Source organism: Gopherus evgoodei, chromosome 24, assembly GCF_007399415.2.
Source record: "Gopherus evgoodei ecotype Sinaloan lineage chromosome 24, rGopEvg1_v1.p, whole genome shotgun sequence".
NCBI classification, from domain to species: domain Eukaryota; kingdom Metazoa; phylum Chordata; order Testudines; family Testudinidae; genus Gopherus; species Gopherus evgoodei.
In genome coordinates this window covers 5,122,825-5,142,137 of record NC_044345.1, presented here as the reverse complement: position 1 = coordinate 5,142,137, position 19,313 = coordinate 5,122,825, and the positions used below count along the sequence as shown (strand labels likewise).

At 44.0% G+C, this 19,313-nt stretch overlaps 1 protein-coding gene across 1 annotated transcript; it reads left to right on the top strand.

Annotated features, from left to right (window-relative positions):
* Positions 1-63: 63 nt before the first annotated feature.
* Positions 64-14,215, top strand: CCT3 (chaperonin containing TCP1 subunit 3). The gene is made up of 14 exons (XM_030542099.1): positions 64-199; positions 1,878-1,939; positions 3,576-3,626; positions 3,724-3,786; positions 5,443-5,539; positions 6,515-6,632; positions 7,107-7,293; positions 8,825-8,974; positions 9,403-9,535; positions 10,261-10,342; positions 10,666-10,846; positions 11,905-12,150; positions 12,836-12,967; positions 13,831-14,215. Exons 1-14 carry the CDS (start codon positions 169-171, stop codon positions 13,933-13,935), a joined length of 1,638 nt encoding a protein of 545 aa, XP_030397959.1. The 5' UTR covers positions 64-168; the 3' UTR covers positions 13,936-14,215.
* The last annotated feature ends 5,098 nt before the right edge of the window (positions 14,216-19,313 follow it).

Here is a 19,313-nt window from a genome sequence, read left to right as displayed (position 1 = left end):
TTCCTATTGGGTGCCGGGCGTTCGGCTCGGTCGGCGATTGGTGGACGCGGCGGCGGCGGCGGCGGCGGGCGGGGTAGGGCGTCACACGGCGCGCTGAAGCGGCGTTGTTCGGTGTGTGTCCAGAAGTTTCCGCGCCGGGTCCTGTGCTCCGCGCCGCCGCCCGCCAGGATGATGGGCCAACGCCCCGTGCTCGTGCTCAGTGAGTGTGAAGGGGGGGCGCGCCCCAGATTGTGTCTCCCCGACACCAGGGTCTCTCGTAACCCCCCGCCCCTCCCCCACCCTCGGGGTCTCCTGGAAACTCCCCCCTCCCCCATCGGGGTCTCCAATACCCCCCCCCCCGCGATCCCTGGGCCCCTCCCGTCAGGTTCTGCCCATCCCCCAGCCCCACGGGCCTCCCATAACCCTCCCCCCCATTTCCCTCCCTTCTGTCCATCCCCTCCCCCCCCCCATCGTCTCACATGTCAGCTCTCTGGCGCCTGTGCTGCCTCCTCGAGTTCCCTCTGATCCTCCCTCATATTGTCCCCCCCCCCCATTGGGGTCACTGCCTCTCCCTGGGGTTTCTTCTCACTGGGGTCTCCATTGTTCCTCCTGTAGTTGGGGTAACCTCCCCCTTTTCTCCTCCAACCTTGAGGTTATCCCCTATCTATTCCCCCTTCTTGTTTTGCAGCCTCTCTCTTCTCATGTGTGTCCCACTAGGTTGGTGGTGCTCTCCCATTCTGGTCTCTCTTGTATGAGGTACCTCATATGTTCCCCTCCCACCTTGGGGTCTCCCTACCCCTTTGTAGTCCTCTACATTGGCATTTCTTCCTATTTGGGTTCCCGTCTCACATTACTAACCCCCCCATTATTTGGGGATCCTCTTTTGTAGCCTGCTTGTATTGAGTTTATTTCTGTTTTCGGAGTCCCTCCCAATATTGAGGGTGGGAGTTTTCACTCCTTCCTTCCCATTATTTCACTCAGGTATAACTCAATATGAAAAATCTCATAGAGTTGGAGGGGGCCTTGAAAGGTCATCGAGTCCAGCCCCCTGCCTTCACTGGCAGGACCAAGTACTGATTTACCCCAGATCCCTAAATGGCCCCCTCAAGGAATGAACTCGCAACCCTGGGTTTAGTAGGCCATTGCTCAAACCACTGAGCTATCCATCCCACCTTCACTTTTGTTTTCTCCCCCTCCCCACAAAAGGATCCCTTGCTTATCCAAGCTGGGCTTGCAATAAATAAATGACATCACATTTAATGCGAGTGGGGTTTCTTTGGGGCAGACCCTTGTGACAGGAGAAGATCGCCTAATATGGGTGTTAGTCTCGGTTATGAGTATAATCAATACACACTATTTTATGTATGGCAGGTAATGGGTCATTGAGGAGCAGTATGGAAACTTAACACTTATAATGTTGTTCTACCTATTATGGTGCTGTAGAAAAATTCCTTTAAATAATAATTTTTCAGAGTACCATAAAGTTACCATATAGCAATTTTATAGTAGATTCTCAGGAATATTGACTCGCTTGAATCTTCAGTACTATTGGCCCTCTTTTGGTGACAAGTCAAGACATCTTATATATTGCCTTATTTGAAAACATACTTTCTACTCATGAGACTTAATTAATGAAGATGACCTTAGAAATCTTTAATGTTGCTATTTTTTAATATTCTTTTAAATTAAGAGGGGAAGTTGGCATAGTTTTATTCTGGTGGCTGTACCTCTTGCGTACTCTCATTTAAATGCATGGCTCCATAATTCATGTGCATGAGTAAGATTACATCGTTGATATGTTGTCAGTATTGCCTCCTCAGCATTGGATTTCCCATTAAGAGCTCACAAGATCATTTATATTCATGCTGTTGCTATTTTTTGTTTTTTGCATGCCGTAGGTCAGAATTCAAAACGTGAGTCTGGAAGGAAGGTTCAGATTGGAAACATCAGTGCTGCTAAGGTACTGTTTTATGCTACCAAGTATGTTCACGAACTAGAAATCAAGCATAATGAGCTTGGAACATATTTTGCAGGTCCTCTGACTTTTTTGTAGTCCACTTGTTGATATTTCTTTATAAATCTCAAATGAATAAATGCCAATCACTCCCTTGCTGTGCTAAAATAACGGGTACAATTGAATAGAACAACTTTTTATTCTAGTGATGTCAGTAATAAAAAAAGAAAGGGGGGCTGGGGTAGAAGAAAAATTAAACTTTAATCCAGAATGTTGCATACATCTGAACTGTGACACCTTGTTTAGCAAGTAGTTTGGGGTGATGTCTGAGAAGATGATTACGTTAAAATATTGTGCCTGATGTGTGAATAGAGGCAGCTGTTGTTTTAACCTTTAAGCCGTATTGTCATTCCTAATTAAATCTTGCTCTTGCTTCATCCAAGGAACTGTAAAATCATTGGGTCACTTATGTTAATTACAAGGTCTGCCTTTTCTGTGTAGTTTGGAGGGATTATTCAAGCCCATTTAGAATTTTGAAGCACTGAATGTGTGTTAATGAAACCCTGACTGCTGGACCCAAGGGATTGAAAGGAGATAGTTTAGAGTCAGAATGGGTAGCCTCATATTTTAGAGTACAGGGCAAAAATTGAAACATTAGACAGTCTGAATTAGTTCAGTTCTTCAATGTTATTTACATGCAGTTCCAAAGTAGAAACCACACACCTAATCCTTATTGCAACATGCACAGTGTGCCTAGGAATTCATAACCTCATGTGTGATATCTAGGTAATAATATATGGCTATTTAAGGCCTATCTATTTCTTTGTAAAGAGTTTTGTACTGGTAACTCGTATATAAAAGGCGCTCTGTACCATCAAACGCTAGTCTATTGGTATATAGCTACCTCAGTACTGACTAATTGCATGAATGTATTGAAACATTTCATGGGGCTATGCACAGAGACGCAGCCTTCATAGCCAAGGGTCCACCTAGTTCATTATCTTACTCCTGACACTAGCTAATTCTGGATGTTTTGGCGGAAGGTGTCTACTTTTCACAAGGGACAGTTATGTATTAGCATATCTATGGGTAGTGCCTTCCTACACTCAGGATTGCTTACATTTGTTCAGCAATTAATATCACAATATTAAATCATGCATGAGCAGGACAACAGTTTTGTCCAGCTCGCTAGCTGGCTTTAAACTAAAGTGTGTGCCCTCTCTATATATGCTTTCCTTACTACGTATATGTCAGATGTTTCCTAACTAGTACTATTATAGTTATATTAGAAATAGGCGTTTCAGACCTTTCCTGTTCGTGTTTAACTCTTGATGCTGTCAGTTAGAATATACTGTCACTGAGTTTTAACACACAAAGTTCATGTTTAGTGGCGAAGAGGTCTGGTAAGAAGAGGTTAATGAACTGAGGCAATACAGACTAGGATTGAATTTTTCTCTCACCCACACTCTAAATATTAACATCCGTCACTTTTTGCTATAAAAACTGTAACATTCAGCTTAGTGGCTTATCACTTGATATTTTCTCTTTCCCTCCTCATGAGTTTTGCTTAAAAAAAAAAAAGGGCAGAACATACATTCGTTATGAACAACTCCTGCATCATCTTACTTTTCTCTCATTTTAGACCATTGCTGATGTTATCCGAACGTGTTTGGGACCAAGAGCTATGATGAAGGTAAGAGCTTTTGTTGTAGTCTTTGCACTGGACTCTGCTTAGAAGTGCTATGTATCTTAAAGATCAATCTATATACTGTTTCTCTTATCTAATTTAGATGCTTCTGGATCCAATGGGTGGAATTGTGATGACCAATGATGGCAATGCTATTCTTAGAGAAGTGAGTCTTCAGTTTTGATACCTTTTTCTTAAGCAGATACTCGGTGATTTCCACATTACGTTGCCAATGTACATTTGCAGTGATTTTGTCAACTCTAGAAAATAATCACATCTAGCCCTTATATAGTATTTAAAAACAGTATCCTCCCAACCCAGACAGAGGATGGACAATGAACTTGTTGAGTTCCTGTTGCTACTAATTTTCTCAATACAGAACCACTTGTAGCCTCATTCTTGGCACATAAATGTGTTTCAGGATATATGCATATGTAACTTGTGCAGATTTGCCTGTAGAGCTTGTTACCTTGCAGCTGATAAATATTTAGTTGTCTTAAATTTAAAGCAAAATAAATGTTAACAATCTGAAATTCAGATCCCATTACATCGTTCCTCTTTTACTGTGGTTGGCTGAGGGGGTAAGTTTCAGTAGAGTTAACAAATGAGAAATATTTATACAAAAATATGTTGGTGGCAAAAAACAAACCCCAAACCAAGCCCACAACTCTGTAAAATGTTTATTCAGTAGATTGTGCTTAATAGCTACCCTGTTCATAACAACTGTCCTGTAATAGAAAAGATTTACCTAAAACCAATATTGTCCAATTGAGTACAGTATTAATTGGTCTGGATATTTGCAATAGGCTTGACATTTATTGGTAACTTTTTTTTTGCCATGAGGGCCCCTGGTACCCTCACTCCATATGGAAAGCCTAGCTGCTGGCAGATTTGCAGGACTGCAGCCAGGGATGGAAGTGCTTGCATGTGCACAGCCTGGACTGTGGGCAGGCTAGCAGTGGAGAGGGGGCCTGCTGCCCAGAAGTCTGAGCTTTCAGTGGGGAGTGAGAGCACTGGGGTCCTGTGGGGCCGAATGGTACCTCTCCCTGCTCTCTCCAGGCTGCATCCTGGAGTTAAAACTGCTAATTTTGCAGTTAAATTCTCTTAAGTGCACATATGCCCCCAAGAGTAGAATTTGCCTCATTGTCTGAATTTTGTCTTTGTGTCATTATGACACTAATTTATGTAGTGCCAATAGTGGTAGGTGTTTTACTGACATGTTAGAGGCAAGGTCCCTGGCCTGCGACACTTACAATTTGTATAATTTCTATTAAATACGGATGACACCTCTGTTCTAATTGAAAAGGAAAGTGTGTATTGCAGGGTAAGTCATCTTACACAATTCTATTGGTCTGTTTGCTTGGGATGAGTAAAATATCACTAGTTGATTTTCATTATCCTTGCTTAACACAAGTTTATTTTGCACTTGGGGTAATACAGTTTCATAATGGTTTTGCAAGGCTGGTGTAACTTCCACATTAATTTATTGTTATAATTGTTTGTTGCATCTATCACTGGCTACTGGCTTTCACCAACTGAGGCCTTCAGAAAGAGAGAGAGAGACACCAACCATTGCTCTCTTTCCACGCAGATATTTTTTTTAAATATCAAGAATATTCCTAGTGCCTAAAAATCTGCTGGAGATGTGGCATAAGTAACATTTTATCTTCTTCCTCAGTATTGGGAAGAAAATTCTTTGCCAAGCTGGGGTGAAACCCCTTTCTGTGCTCACAACTGACTTCAGATTTTCCATTCCCACTAAATGTGAACAAGTACCTTGCATTCTAGACCAAGTGTTCTCATTTTGTTTTCTTCCCTGCAGATTCAGGTCCAGCACCCAGCTGCAAAATCCATGATAGAGATCAGCCGTACTCAGGATGAAGAGGTTGGAGATGGGACCACATCTGTAATTATCCTTGGTGAGGACATGCTTTAAATCAAGGAGGGATTGTAGCTAAAGTTTGTTGTGTTTTGGTTAATACATCTATGGCAAAGTGATATTCATTTTAACATTCACATTGAAGCTCCTCTATTTGTGAGATATTGACAAATGCTGTCTCATTAATTATGAGCCACTTTCTCTAAAACTGGCTTCTGTCTTTGGCAAACAAAGTGGAAACTTTGGACAACTTGCCATGTGGATTGATGGATGGCTAAGGGCTAAGTATTTTGCTTTTGTGCACCAATTTTTTGTGATTTGGCACTGGGGAGTTACTATCCAAGGGGCACCTCCTTCTCTCTTCCTCCCCCCCCAGTATGCCTCCAAGAATTGCAGTCACTTAAAATTTTCTTTCCTCTTGTACGCTGGGTTTGTGAGAGTCTCCTGCTAAGGAACCCACATTTTGCATTTGCTGACAGAGATGCAGGGAGCATGCTCAGAGCACCCCTTAACAGTTTTATGCTAGGGAATACCTGAATATGATGGGTTTTTATCACCAAAATGAGCTAGGCCATTTGCCTACAAATAAAGGTATGTCTGCACAGGAAAAAAACAAACATGACAGTGAGTCTGAGCCCAGGTCAACTGAGTCGGGCTTGCGCTGCAGGGCTTTCACTGAAGGCTGGGCTCTGAGACCCTCCCACCAGGTTTCAGAGGCCGGGCTCCAGCCTGAGCCCAGATGTCTATACTGCTATTTTTCATCCCACAGCGCAAGCCCCACAAGACTGAGTCAGTTGACCTGGGCTCTGAGACTCATTGCCACTGGTCTTCTTTAGCCGAAGGCAATTCCCTGCCCTCAAGAGCTTATATTTTAGTTTAAGCAAATGATCATGATTAAATATAGAAGAGATGTGTTGGTGATTACAAGGCTCCTAAAATAGGTAGCAGGTGCTTTAGGTGTCCCTTATTTGATGTGCCACCAGTTCCCACTAACTTGTCTTTGTTTTTTGTTTAGCTGGAGAGATGTTGGCTGTTGCCGAGCACTTCCTAGAACAGCAGATGCATCCAACTGTGATCATTGGTGCATATCGTAAAGCTCTGGATGATATGATCAGCAGTCTGAACAAAATCAGGTAAGCAGTGCTGGTTGGATTTGGAGTTATTTCTCTGTGCAATTCTGGGTAAAGATGAAACTCTGGTGATTCAGCCCAGCAAAGTATAACTCAAAGGGAGGTCTAGAAATCAGTTTGTATAGCCACACAAGTTAGCAAGTGTCAATGGTGATAAAGTAAACCTAGTTCTTATGGCTCTATTTGGGGGGGAGGATGTTATAGACGAGTATTTCTGTGTTTCAGTCTGTTAATTATCATAGTACATTGAATAGATATTTGAATGGCGATACCTCCGGGCTAGTGTCTCTGAGCAGACCCACAGTAATTTGATTATTGCTAAGCATGTCTGATCTTTAATCATCTCTCAGTGTGGGGAAGATCACTCCCTATAGGAAATAGTCTTGCAACTTCAGAGAACTGGACTGGGTTATTTACTATATCTTTTCCTTCTGTACTGTGAATAATATCCTGTGTGCTGTTTGTTCTTCGCTCTAGCACTCCAGTTGACGTGAACAACAGAGAGATGATGCTGAATATAATAAAGAGTGCTATAAACACCAAAGCGATAAGCCACTGGTCTGCCTTGGCCTGCAGCATTGCTCTTGATGCTGTCAAGACTGTGGAGTTTGAGGAAAATGGTAGAAAGGAAATTGACATCAAGAATTATGCAAAAGTAGAAAAGGTAAGTGTGATTTTGACCCTCGTTTCTTTCTGTATCTCTCTGCTAATGGCAGAGCAATTTTCTGATGCTACAATGTGTGCTCTGTGTGTGTACGGCATCTAGCATAACGGGGTCCCTTCCATTACTGGGGCTACTACACACTATAATAATGTAAATACTAGGACCCTGTGGGAAAGGCTTTGTGTTCTGCTGCTGCTGCTGCGAAGTCAACAGGAACTCAGTCCTTGGGAATATATTATACTTTGTGCATCTTCTTTGATGCTGTGGCACAGTGAAGGGAGTGGGAGTTGGGGAAGGAATGAATTTCAAGGTTTTAGAAACCAGGTTTGCTAAATGGAAACAAAAAAAAAAAGTTAGATTGATGGGAGAGGGGAATATCTGATTTTCCAGACTTCCAAGAAAGTATCACAAATAATGGAATGTAAGTAGTGCCTTCTGTGTCTTCTCAGGTACTAACAGTTTGGGCCAGCTTGCAGTAGTTACCTTACTATGGTCTACCATGAGCAGAACAAGCCAAGTAGCTAAGACAGAGTTGCACATTCTCTTTTCAGTACTGAAATCAAGTTCAGTTTTAAGCCCATTCATTTGATTTCAAAAGCACGGACACAGATTTTCATGGGATAGACTTCTGAGAGCTTTCCATTCTGCTCATACACTTATGGGCTTGTGCTCTCATAAAGTAATGCTTAAATTGTGAAAATGAAGGCATGGGAACCAGTATTCAGCCTTGTAGAGTGGAGAACTCACCCTCTAGTGGCTAGAGCATTAGGGTGCCCGTGTTCTACTCCTGGATGTGGCTTGGGGCAGGTCACATGACCACTTTGTGCCTCCGTTTACTGATCTGTATGATGGGGCTAACTACTTCAGAGGAGACTGGTGATGCTAATGTGTTTCAAAAGCACTATTGGAAAAGGAGAAGTCTTATTTTGGAATTCAGTTTTCAAAAGCGGATGTCTAAAATTAGGCATCCAAGTATAGAAACGTAGCCTGTTGCACAGTGTAGTGGAAAAGGACAGCAATCAAAACTAAAAGCCACACATTGGTTCCAAGAATGCTGTGGGATTGTAAAAGGGGTAATAAGCCAATGTGTCAAACAAAGTGTGCAAAAGGAATGGTGAAGAAATAGGGCTAAAACTTAAAGACAAGTGGGGCCAGCTTTTCACCAATATTTAGGCTCCTGGGGGGGATTTATGAAAGCACCTGGGTAGGTTCAGTGCCTGACTCCCATAGAGAATCAGTGGGAGTCTGGTTCCCAATCTGTGTAGGCGCTTTTGTAAATTGTGGGAACCTATTATGTGTCTAAATACCTTTGGGAATCTCTCCTCAGCCTTCTAAAGGGCCTTACAATTTGTTGGAAGCAACTGATTCCTCCTTAAGTATAAACTGGTTTGTTTGCTGTAATTTTAAAAATAAATTCGTGCTAGAGATTACAATCTACCAAATTTGTATCAGTTTCCCAGTCATCTGGAGAGTTACTTGTCTTCTCATTTTCTTCGATAACTCTCACCTACACCCTGCATGTGTCTGTCAGATTCCAGGTGGCATAATCGAAGACTCTTGTGTCTTGCGTGGAATCATGGTAAACAAAGACGTAACTCACCCAAGGATGCGTCGCTATATCAAGAATCCACGCATTGTGCTTCTGGACTGTTCGCTGGAGTACAAGAAAGGAGAGAGCCAGGTAAGGCAGGTCTTGTGTAAAGATGTCTGCAGGTCTTTGATGCTGGTGAAAAAAGCCAACAATGCCATAATGGGCAGGGCTTTTTGAATGTTCTCTTCTGCTTCTCCAGGGTTTCTTGCAGCTCAAGTCTTGCATAGAGCCAAATATGAGTAAAATATACATAGAAACACGTCCCCATCCTAATTAACAGTGAAATACTCTGGTGCTACACTAATGGTAAGCCTTGGTGTAATGTCTTTCTCATCGGATCAACAGCTTTTCATTGGGTACTAATGATTCCTTTCACCTCTTCTCCGTTCAGTCTGTCTTAGCACCAGTTGAACGGACAAGAAAAATGGAGTATGATTGTTTTAAATAAGGGACATGCATTGTAGTTATGTTAAAACCCTGGAAAAGAGACTAAGCCCCTTAAACCTCTTTCTATGCAGACTGATATTGAAATTACCCGTGAGGAAGACTTTGCACGCATCCTGCAACTGGAGGAAGAATACATTCAGCAGATCTGTGAGGACTTGATAAGGGTCAAACCGGATCTCATCATCACAGAGAAAGGAATATCTGGTAATGTATATGATTTGCGTGGAGTGATGGACAAATATAACTGTAGTTGTGTTTCAGCATGATCCTTTAGTGTTAACAAGTGAGAGAGTGGTAACAAGTTCTGAATATTGCCTTTCAGAGAGAAAATATTAAAGCAGGCTCTTAGATTTATGGAGTGCTAAAGATCTTCTAACTCTGTAGACAGCCAGGGTGGGTGGGTAAAAGATAAATGTCCAACTTGTTTAATTTTTCTGGATGTGTAGCTTGCTTAGGGTAACTACCACCCTCCCGCTGTACAGATGCTAATTGGGAAGCTTGCGATTCCACTGGTTAGTCAGTCAGATGTTGATACTTATACAGACTATGCATCCTACTGGATGATTTATTTTAAGCTGATACCTGACCCCTGTGATTCCAGTAACTTCTGTGGATGCTTAACTTTTCTCAGGGTTTGACCCATGGTTTGGTAATGTATTTAACACTATTGAGAACAAGAACCTGGCAGAATATAGAGGAGCTGGGTCTGGAATGTCTAATACAGTTTTATCCAAGCAGCACTGGAACATTTTTCTTTGCTGTTGGTCTAGGAGAAGTGTTGAGCACCAGGTTCTTTTCTTTCCATAATCCTTGGTGTAGGTTTCCAGAGTGGTGATAAACCTTAAACCAAACCTGCATATCATCAGCTGTAGAAACTGTCTGTGGTGACTCTTCCATGTAAAATAATTTCTGTGCAAACTTGGTTTCAGACTTGGCCCAGCACTACCTGATCAGAGCCAACATTACAGCCATCCGCAGAGTGAGGAAAACAGACAACAACAGAATCGCCAGGTGAACAGACCTTCGTTGTTGAGAGCCATGTTGCGCAGCCCTCACTCGCGTTGAGTCGTATTTATACACATGCATAGCACTGTTGATTTCAGCAGGACTCTCACTGTTACCTCAGTCCCTCCCCCCAACTCTCACTTATTCAGCTTACAAACTAGTTTGGACATTTAGGGCATGGACTGTCTGTGGACATTTAGGGCATGGACTGTCTGTGCTACAGGTTTGTACCGCAGCCAGCAGAGTGGGGCCCTGATCATATAGGGCCTCTCCACTCTACTGCAACCCAAACTACAGCGAAGGATTTCTGTTTTGTTCCTTTGTGGCAGGGCCTGTGGAGCTCGTATTGTGAGCCGCACAGATGAGCTGCGTGACGAGGACGTGGGGACTGGAGCCAGGCTTTTTGAAGTTAAGAAAATAGGAGATGAGTATTTCACCTTCATCACAGATTGCAAAGACCCTAAGGCCTGCACTATCATGCTGCGTGGAGCCAGCAAGGAAATCCTAGCAGTAAGTTGTGGCATGATAGTCCTTCTCTTGATGCCAGGAGGCGGAGTTCCCTGGAAAGAAGCTTACTAATTCATCATCATAGCATCTTTCTAATTGCCAGCAGCTTTCCATTGCCATGCAGAGCCATCTTGTGTGACAAGATTTACTGCTAGCAGATCTCTCTCAAATGTGAAATGGTTTGGAAAAACGGGAGAGTTGATGGTTTACAAGGAATTCCAGCCTTAAACACTGCATAGGAAAAGCAAAAATCTATGTTTCCCAAAGTAAACAATTGACCAGTGGGCATCTATGTGGCCTTTAATAGCACTTCACCTGTGACAACTTCTTCTGTGTAGCACCTTATATCAAGGATGTTAAAACACCTTTCAAATATATCTTTTATGTTAAAATCATTTCATAGCGTTTAAGGCCAGAAGGGACCATTTAGATCATCTAGTCTCACTTTCTGTGTATCACAGGTCATTGAATTTCACCCTGTACTGAGGCTAAAAACTTAGACTAAAGCATTTCAGTGCTCAGGAAGCAAAAATGATGTGTGGCATAAGGAGAGAACAAGTTGCCACCAGTGCCCAAGGGCACTGCAAAGGCAGCGAATTGCATAGGTGAAGTATGCCCAGGTGAACCCAACACTCCCCATGCTGCAGAGGAAGGAACCCTCCCACCCCACCAAGGTGCATTCATGCCAGTCTGATCGGAGTGAAAATTCCTTCCTGACCCCATCTCTGGCAGAGAGAAGTAAAATGAGGCACATAATGGTCACCTGACTTGTCTAAGACATACGGAACTAACTTGGTGGCTCCCAGATTTGGGAGTAGAACACAGATCTGCTGATGCCTAATCTCTTGCTTAAACCTGCAAGCCTTGCTGCATCAGATGAGAACTTGAAGCAGTATTGAGTGTTCCTGTAAACAGGAGCCATGTCATATTGGTGCAGTTTTTAATATTGGCCTTATTCTATGGGCCTGACTGTGCTCTGTAGCCTCTGGCATGCTGCTGTTGTGCTTTCAGTAAGCATACCTGCAAAACTATCGTATCTTTGTCTTTTTCTTTTTTCGCAGGAGGTGGAACGCAACCTCCAGGATGCCATGCAGGTGTGTCGTAATGTCCTAGTAGATCCTCAGCTGGTGCCAGGAGGGGGCGCTACAGAGATGGCTGTTTCTCACGCTTTGACAGAAAAATCTAAAGTCATGACAGGAGTGGAGCAGTGGCCCTACCGTGCAGTCGCCCAGGCTCTGGAAGTCATTCCAAGAACACTGATTCAGAACTGTGGAGCCAGTACCATCCGCATGCTAACCTCACTAAGGGTAAGGGTATAGTCCATGGGATTCTAGCTGGCAGGAAAAACTTCTCCAAAGAGCTAGTTACTATCAGCCTCTCTCTTTTTTTCAGCTCTAAAATATATTTTCATCTTGGAAACCCTAGTTAGTTGGGCGAGTAGAAATAGCATGAAAGATTGTTTGGTAATGATAGCATGTCAGATTGTTGGGGACCTAGATTTCAGCTTTGTAACAGTTTTTTACAAAACCTAATACGTACAGACACAATCTCCAAGTTTTTTCGTTAAATCAGTGGAAAATTATTTTGCATTTCTCTGCAATGTTTGTACCCAGATATTGCAGCTTTGGCTAGTGCATGAGAACCTGAAAATGAAACTGACGAGTCTGAACTGAGTGAATATGCCAAAATTAAGCAAATGAAATAGAAGATTTAGAAATAAATGTTCAGTTTTATTTACACTTAGTTTCAGATCTTACTAACAAAGCTGGTGAGTTAATTTGTCTTCGGTTGATGACTCTAAATCTGGTTAGCGTTTAGTGCAGTTTCAGTGCTGTTCTCCATATAAATAAAACAGCTGTCCCTTTAAAACTTACACATGTTTAAAATTGTAATGGTTCCTTGCTATTTGCATAGAAAACTGACTGAATCAGTGTTTCAGATTTCCTTCAGAAAGGTGGGTTGGTCTGAGACTTTATTACCAATTTATTACAGGCAAAACACACTCAGGAAGGCAGTCAGACTTGGGGAGTAAATGGCGAGACTGGAGCCTTAGTGGACATGAAGGACCTGGGGATCTGGGAGCCTTTAGCTGTCAAATTACAGACCTACAAGACAGCTGTGGAGGTAAGGAAGCAACTGATGAGTTTGAGTGTCTAGAGCAGGAAATGGTGTGCGGGAAGGGAAGAAATTGCCACCATGTCTCCATACCTACAAGGTTGGTAGATATTGTGGCCCGTGCTATCTGTGGCTGGATGTTGCCACAGTCTCAGAGAAATCCAGGTCAAAGAACATACCTCTGGGATCCAGTTAGTAGGACTGTGTGTCCTGCATCGTGGTTAACCGATTGGTTTGATCAAACGATTCTTTTTCCTCTCTCCCCCACAGATTAAGATTTGAACATTCAGTAGACTGGTGGTGTGGTAGATTAAACCAGTTACTCTCTCCCTTCCTGCACATCACCAGAAAACTTTAAACATTTTTCCTGTCAGCTTTATCTCCCAGCCAGGTTCCTGTATCTAAATGCCTTCCATCTAGTTACTCTAGGATTCTGTATTTTCAGTACTTCCCACCATGTCGTGTTGCTGTTTGCTGTTAAAGCAACTACCATGTTCCACCGCAGAGGTGGCTGCATTGCGGTAAGGTGTGAAGTACTTTGGGACTCAACAGGATTGAAGTGTGTGTGCTTGGGGTTAACTGTTGTTCTCCTGTGATACAAATGGACAAACTACCAAGAACTGAAAGCAAAGGCTGCTGATCAGATTTAAAAGCAGGCATTGCAGTAATGCAGAGCAGCATTCAGTGGGGTCTCCCCTGGATTGAGCACAAGTTTTTTTTTACACCACTGCAAATTGGTTTAAGAATCAAATTAGTTAAATTGGTGGGAATACAGTGCGTGCAAGCCCTCAGCGAAAGCTGGCTACCTCAGCAAGGTGCACGAGCTGCAGCACGTCCTCTTCCTGACCCAGCCCTGGGATTTTTCTCCCCAGACTGCCGTCCTTCTTCTCCGTATCGATGACATCGTTTCAGGGCATAAGAAAAAGGGTGGTGATCAAAGCAAATCGACTGGAGCTCCAGATACAGCCCAGGAGTAAGAGGAGATTTGAGGAACCATGCGCCTTGAACGACAGTATGGAAACAGCCTAACAAAATTACCACTGCATCTCCTCGGCCTGGGCCTGGGCCTGGATGCAGTCGGAGTATTGAGTATTAGTTTGTCTGAAGTCAGTGGGTGGGAGGGAAGGTCCATGACTATGGGGAACAGGCTGCTGTCACGTGTGCGTTCCTCTCCTGTTTAGAGACACTGACGCTTAATTTAAGTATATACTGTAACTTCTGCTGTTTGCTTCAACAATAAAATGTGTCGCTCCTGTTTGGTCCCTTGTATCCATATCTAACGTGACTCGCTAGCCTGGAGCTATGAGGTGGGGTGTTTGGTTAGCCATTTCCAGAGTGGGGACAACCAGTCTCCGGCAGGCCTCTTTGAGAAATCCAGCATCTCATCCCTTAGCATGAAATCCTACCCTAATGTGCTGGTCCACTGAACTATCCCACGCTGCTGTTTCTTAATAATTTCCATTACTATCCACCATGATTGAAACCATGCCAGTGCTGTCCTAATAAATCCCCTTTGGGGAGTGGAGGAAAAGCAAAACTTAGGCTTTGGGGGATCCCTTAGGTTTGGGGGCTTTAACACCTATTGTGTCCTCCCCCGACCACCCCAAAAGGGGCTTGAAAGAGACACTATTATATATGGTCGTTACGAGCAGCACTGAGGACATTGTGTCTATTTCAGAACCACCAATCACCATGGCTTCTGTGTTGGCAATTCAGAGCCAGCCAGGCAGACAGAAATCTGCACCTTCCAGGAGCTGAGGTTCATCAAGGAAGGGCAGGAACCTTGAGTTGCTCTTGCCATTCTCAGTTGGTTCCATCTCCCAGACTGTCAGTTCCCCCTCTCTCATCTGAGGGGTAGACCTTCTGTTACTTGGTGGGCACTGGCCACTAATCTAAGTAGGCTGGCATCTTTCACTGGCACAAAATAAAATTTAAAATTTTAAGATTAGGATTTGAATGCCCACTGTCTTTTGATTTCATGGGAATTGGGTTTCTAACTCATGAACCTGGAAATCTCAACCCACATTTATCTTCTCTTTCCCCCACCCCCACAAAAAAAAAAGTCTGTTAAAATGGAGTTAGGGCTGAGGAAAAGTATCGGGGTAAAGAACCTCACAAGGATGTCACAATTAGCCCAGAGCCAAGTATTCTTAACCTAGGAAATTGAAGATGGTTAAATGTAAACGTTTTATGGTAAAGATGCTCAACTTTAGCTCTGCCCTGCAGTGACTAGTCAAGACTGTTCCTTCAGGGTGTCATTATAGGGCAGTGTTACGACCGTTTAACTGAATATTTTGATACCTTGAATGTATTTACGTTCATCCTCCTTTGGCTCCCATGGCTTAAGTAACTTCACGGTGCAGATCCAAAAGGAGGTAAGGAAGAATTCTGCCCCATCAGCTTCGACTAACCTATCACTTCATTCCCTGAGACATTGAGTTTGAGTGGTGCCCTGAGCTGCACGTGTTTGAACTGGGAGATCATTCTGCCCGTTGACTCTGCATGTGAGCACCAAAGCTTGGCTACTGAAATAGGGCTAGGGCTAGTTGGTAGATTGTGTCTGCCTTGTCTGAATGCTGGAGGTGGGGCTGTTCAAGGTTTGGGAGCCCCTTTCTCCCACTTGCGCTAAAATGGATTAGTCCAAGGGGAATTAATTACCTGCTGCCTGGAGTGTAAGTAGTTAACAAAGTTGATGTATAAACGAGGAGTTCTTGTGGCACCTAAGAGACTAACACATTTATTTGGGCATAAGCTTTTGTGGGTTATATAATTTTCATATAACTGCTTATGCCCAAAGTAATGTGTTAGTCTCTAAGGTGCCACAAGGACTCCTCGTTGTTTTTGCTGATACGCACTAACCCAGCTGTCCTTCTGAAAGTTGCTGGGTAGTACCTGAAACTTCAACTAGCCACCTTAGGTTGGAGCTTTTATTTGAAAAACTCAACGTTTCTGCTTGCGTGACACTGATGTTAATCCACCACGGTAGAGGCCGGGGGTATGGTTTGCATTTTAGAGCAAAGGGATCCTGAAATGAGGGCTGCTGCGTTCTATTCCCAACTCTACCATAGACTTGTGACTTGGGGTAAGTCCCTTCACCTTTCTGTGCCTCAGTTTCTCCAGGGGGTAATACTTCCATTGTGGTAGACGTTCTGAGGCTTAATCCCTGTAACATGCTCTGAAATCCTCCAATGGGAGGAGCTATAAGTGTATTTTAAGGGAGCTGCACTTCACTGGCAGGGACTAAGAATTCCATGCTCACAACTACATCCATGCATGTATATAAAACCAGCTTAGGAACTGCAAGTGCTAGGCTTCGCTGCTCCCCCTGAACCACATCCTGACCCGCTCCCTGTGCTATGTGGCCAAGCCATGGTTGTGATCTGTGCCCTCTCCTCGTTACCCACAAGTTATAGGGTCTTGGAAATTATTTTCAAATCCATCTGAGGTGTATTTCCTGCTGCGGGTGCGTGTATGTGTATTTAATGCTTGTTGGATGGTTTACTCAATTTCAGGCAAGCTGATGGGGTCTGTGCTTTCTTAGCTACCGGGTTAGTGTGTCAACCTGTTGCTGGATCATGCTGTGCCAATACAATGTATTTACAGCAGACAGGGCCTGACGTCCTCTTTCTGGGTCCCATCTTTAGGGATTTGACACCATACATCTCTTTTTTCCAAGACTGACTCCCTTCACCATTTACACTAGTTTAAATATGCAAGTGACCTGGGCCCCATGCTGCAGAGAGAGGTGAAAAAACCCAGGATCTCTGCCAATCTGACCCAGGGGAAAATTCCTCCTCCCTCCCTCACCAAATATGGTGATCAGTTAGACTCTGAGCATATAGGCAAGACCCACCAGCCAGACACTTGGAAAACAGTTCTGTCGTAACTCAGAGCCTTCCTCACCTAGTGTCCTAGCACCAGCCATTGGAGATAGCACCTACCAGCAGTCGCAGATTGGCTATGTACCATTGTAGGCAGTCGCATCACGGCATCCCTGCCATAAACTTACCAAGCTCAGTCTTGAAGCCAATTAGGTTTTTTGCCCCCGCTGCTCCCCTTGGGAGGCTGTTCCAGACCCTCACTCCTCTGATGGTTAGAAACCTTCATCTAAGTTCAAATCTAAACTTGTTGATGGCCAGTTTATATCCATTTGTTCCTGTGTCCACAGTGGTCTTAACTTAAATACCATGGAGGGAGAGGAGTTATTTATCCCTCTGATGTATTTATAGAGAGCAATCATACCTCCACTCAGCCTTCTTTTGATTAGACTGAACAAGCCAAGCTCTTGGAGTCTTCTCTCATAAGGCAGGTTTTCCATTCCTTGGATCATCCTAGTCTCCCTTCTCTTCACCTGCTCCAGCTTGAATTAATCTTTCTTAAACATGGGAGACCAGAACTGCACACGCTATTCCAGGAGGTCTCCTCGTGGCCTTGTTTAATGGTACTAACACTTCCCTGTCTCTACTGGAAATACCTCGCCTGATACTTCCCAGGGCTGCATTAGCCCTTTTCACAGCCGCATTACACTGCTGGCTCCTAGTCATCCTGTGAACAACCAATACACTCACATCTTTCTCCTCCTCTGTTGCCTCCAACTGATAAGTCCCCAGCTTATAGCAAAAATTCTCATTGTTAGTTCCCAGTTCATGCCTTTGCACTATTTAATGTCATCCCATTTCTATTACTCTAGTTTTAAACATCACCCAGATCTTCTCAACTGCCTCTGAGGATCTAGGCCTACGTTCCCGCAACCAGAACTTCGGCCTTACCTACACGTGCTGCTTAGTGCACTACGGGAAGCCGCTCAGATACTGTGGTGATGAGGAGTGTGATATAAGAACCTCTGTAGAATGGAGCAGACATAAGTTGCAGCCATTTAACTATAATCTTAAAACCGATGTAGCTAAACCAATGCAAACACCCATGTGGACGTACTTAAGTCAGTTTACAGCTCGCTACGAGCAGTTTAGCTTGCATCAGTTTCAGTTAAATCGGGGCCACTTGTGTGTGCAGACAAACTGGTGTTGTCCTTGCTGAATAGAACAGTCTTCACATTCCCATAGAGAAGCTGATGGACGGAGATTCCTCTGCTGTTATACCTTGACAATGAATAGGTGGCTGGTGGCCTGAGATCACTGCCCACCACCGTGATCTTGTCTCATTGTTTCCTTGTGCATCCCTGTCTGGCTGTGTTTACCTGGGGTTTCTTGCCTTATGCTTAGATTGGAAGCTCTTTGGGCAGGGACCATCTTTTTGTTCTGTGTTTGTACAGCACCTTGCACCATGGGGTAGGCTCCCGAGCTGAGGCTCCCAAGCACTGCTGCAATGTCAGTAATACATAATAATAGATTGTGGTAATGTGAAACCATTGAAAGGGGAGATGTGGGAAGTTGTTAGAGAAACTAAGTCCCCCTTTCTCCCAATAAAGGTCTTATTAACTGCTCCACAGTTCACCCTCTATTTGTGCTGCAGCTACTGAGTTTCTGCCATGAAAATCTTAACAGAATGTATGCGTGGCAGCAAGGTCAGTATGTTTGTCTTTTGCCACCTGTATGTGGCACAGCTGTGGTGTTCCAGCCCAGAGGTGGCTGCATTTCAGCTAGGTGGGGAGTGATCCCTGCAGATATACAGGGTATGTCTACATGGCACAGTAAAGCTGGGCTCTGACTCAGGTTTGAGCCAAAGCCCCCCACCCTTCCTTCTGCAAACAAATCAGTCTGACTCCAATCAGCAAGGGCCCGAGCCCTGCAGTGACTTGGATCCGAGCCCTGTCATTTTGCAGTGTGGATGCAGCTCGAGCTGCAGACCCGAGTCAGGAGGTCTGTGCAGTGCAGTGTGGATGCAGTAGCACAATCATGATACCCAGGTCCAGCCACTGTAAGTCCAGGTTTACAAGGCAGTGCGGATGCTCAGCTGTAGTCTTAGAAACACCCACTCCACGAGCTTGGGTCCCCAGATCCGGATTTACAATGCAGTGTAGACATACTTGCATGGGCCTTGTGGGAGGCAGGCTGGCTGCTGCACCCTCATGGAGCCCCACGTGTGGACTGAGCCCAGGCTCGGAGCCCTAACGAGCTGGATCAAAGTGCTTTGGGATGACAGATGTCAAATAAACCCCAGATCATTAACTGTATGTGAAAAGAACAGGAGTACTTGTGGCCCCTTAGAGACTAATGAATTTATTTGAGCATAAGCTTTTGTGGGCTACAGCAAGACGATATTTGCACATACAGAGAACATGAAAAGGTGGAAGTAGCCATACCGACTGTAAGAGGCCAGTCCCTTGAGATGAGCTATCGTCAGCAGGAGAAAACAAAACTTTTGGAGTGATAATCGAGGTGACCCATAGAAGGTG

Bases quoted from the DNA above. Each gene is read 5' to 3' on its own strand.
- CCT3 (XM_030542099.1), top strand. From the start codon at position 169: ATGATGGGCCAACGCCCCGTGCTCGTGCTCA. The intron at 10,847-11,904 runs GTAAGTTGTGGC...CTTTTTTCGCAG, and splicing joins CCAGCAAGGAAATCCTAGCA to GAGGTGGAACGCAACCTCCA. The intron at 12,968-13,830 runs GTAAGGAAGCAA...TTTTCTCCCCAG, and splicing joins CCTACAAGACAGCTGTGGAG to ACTGCCGTCCTTCTTCTCCG.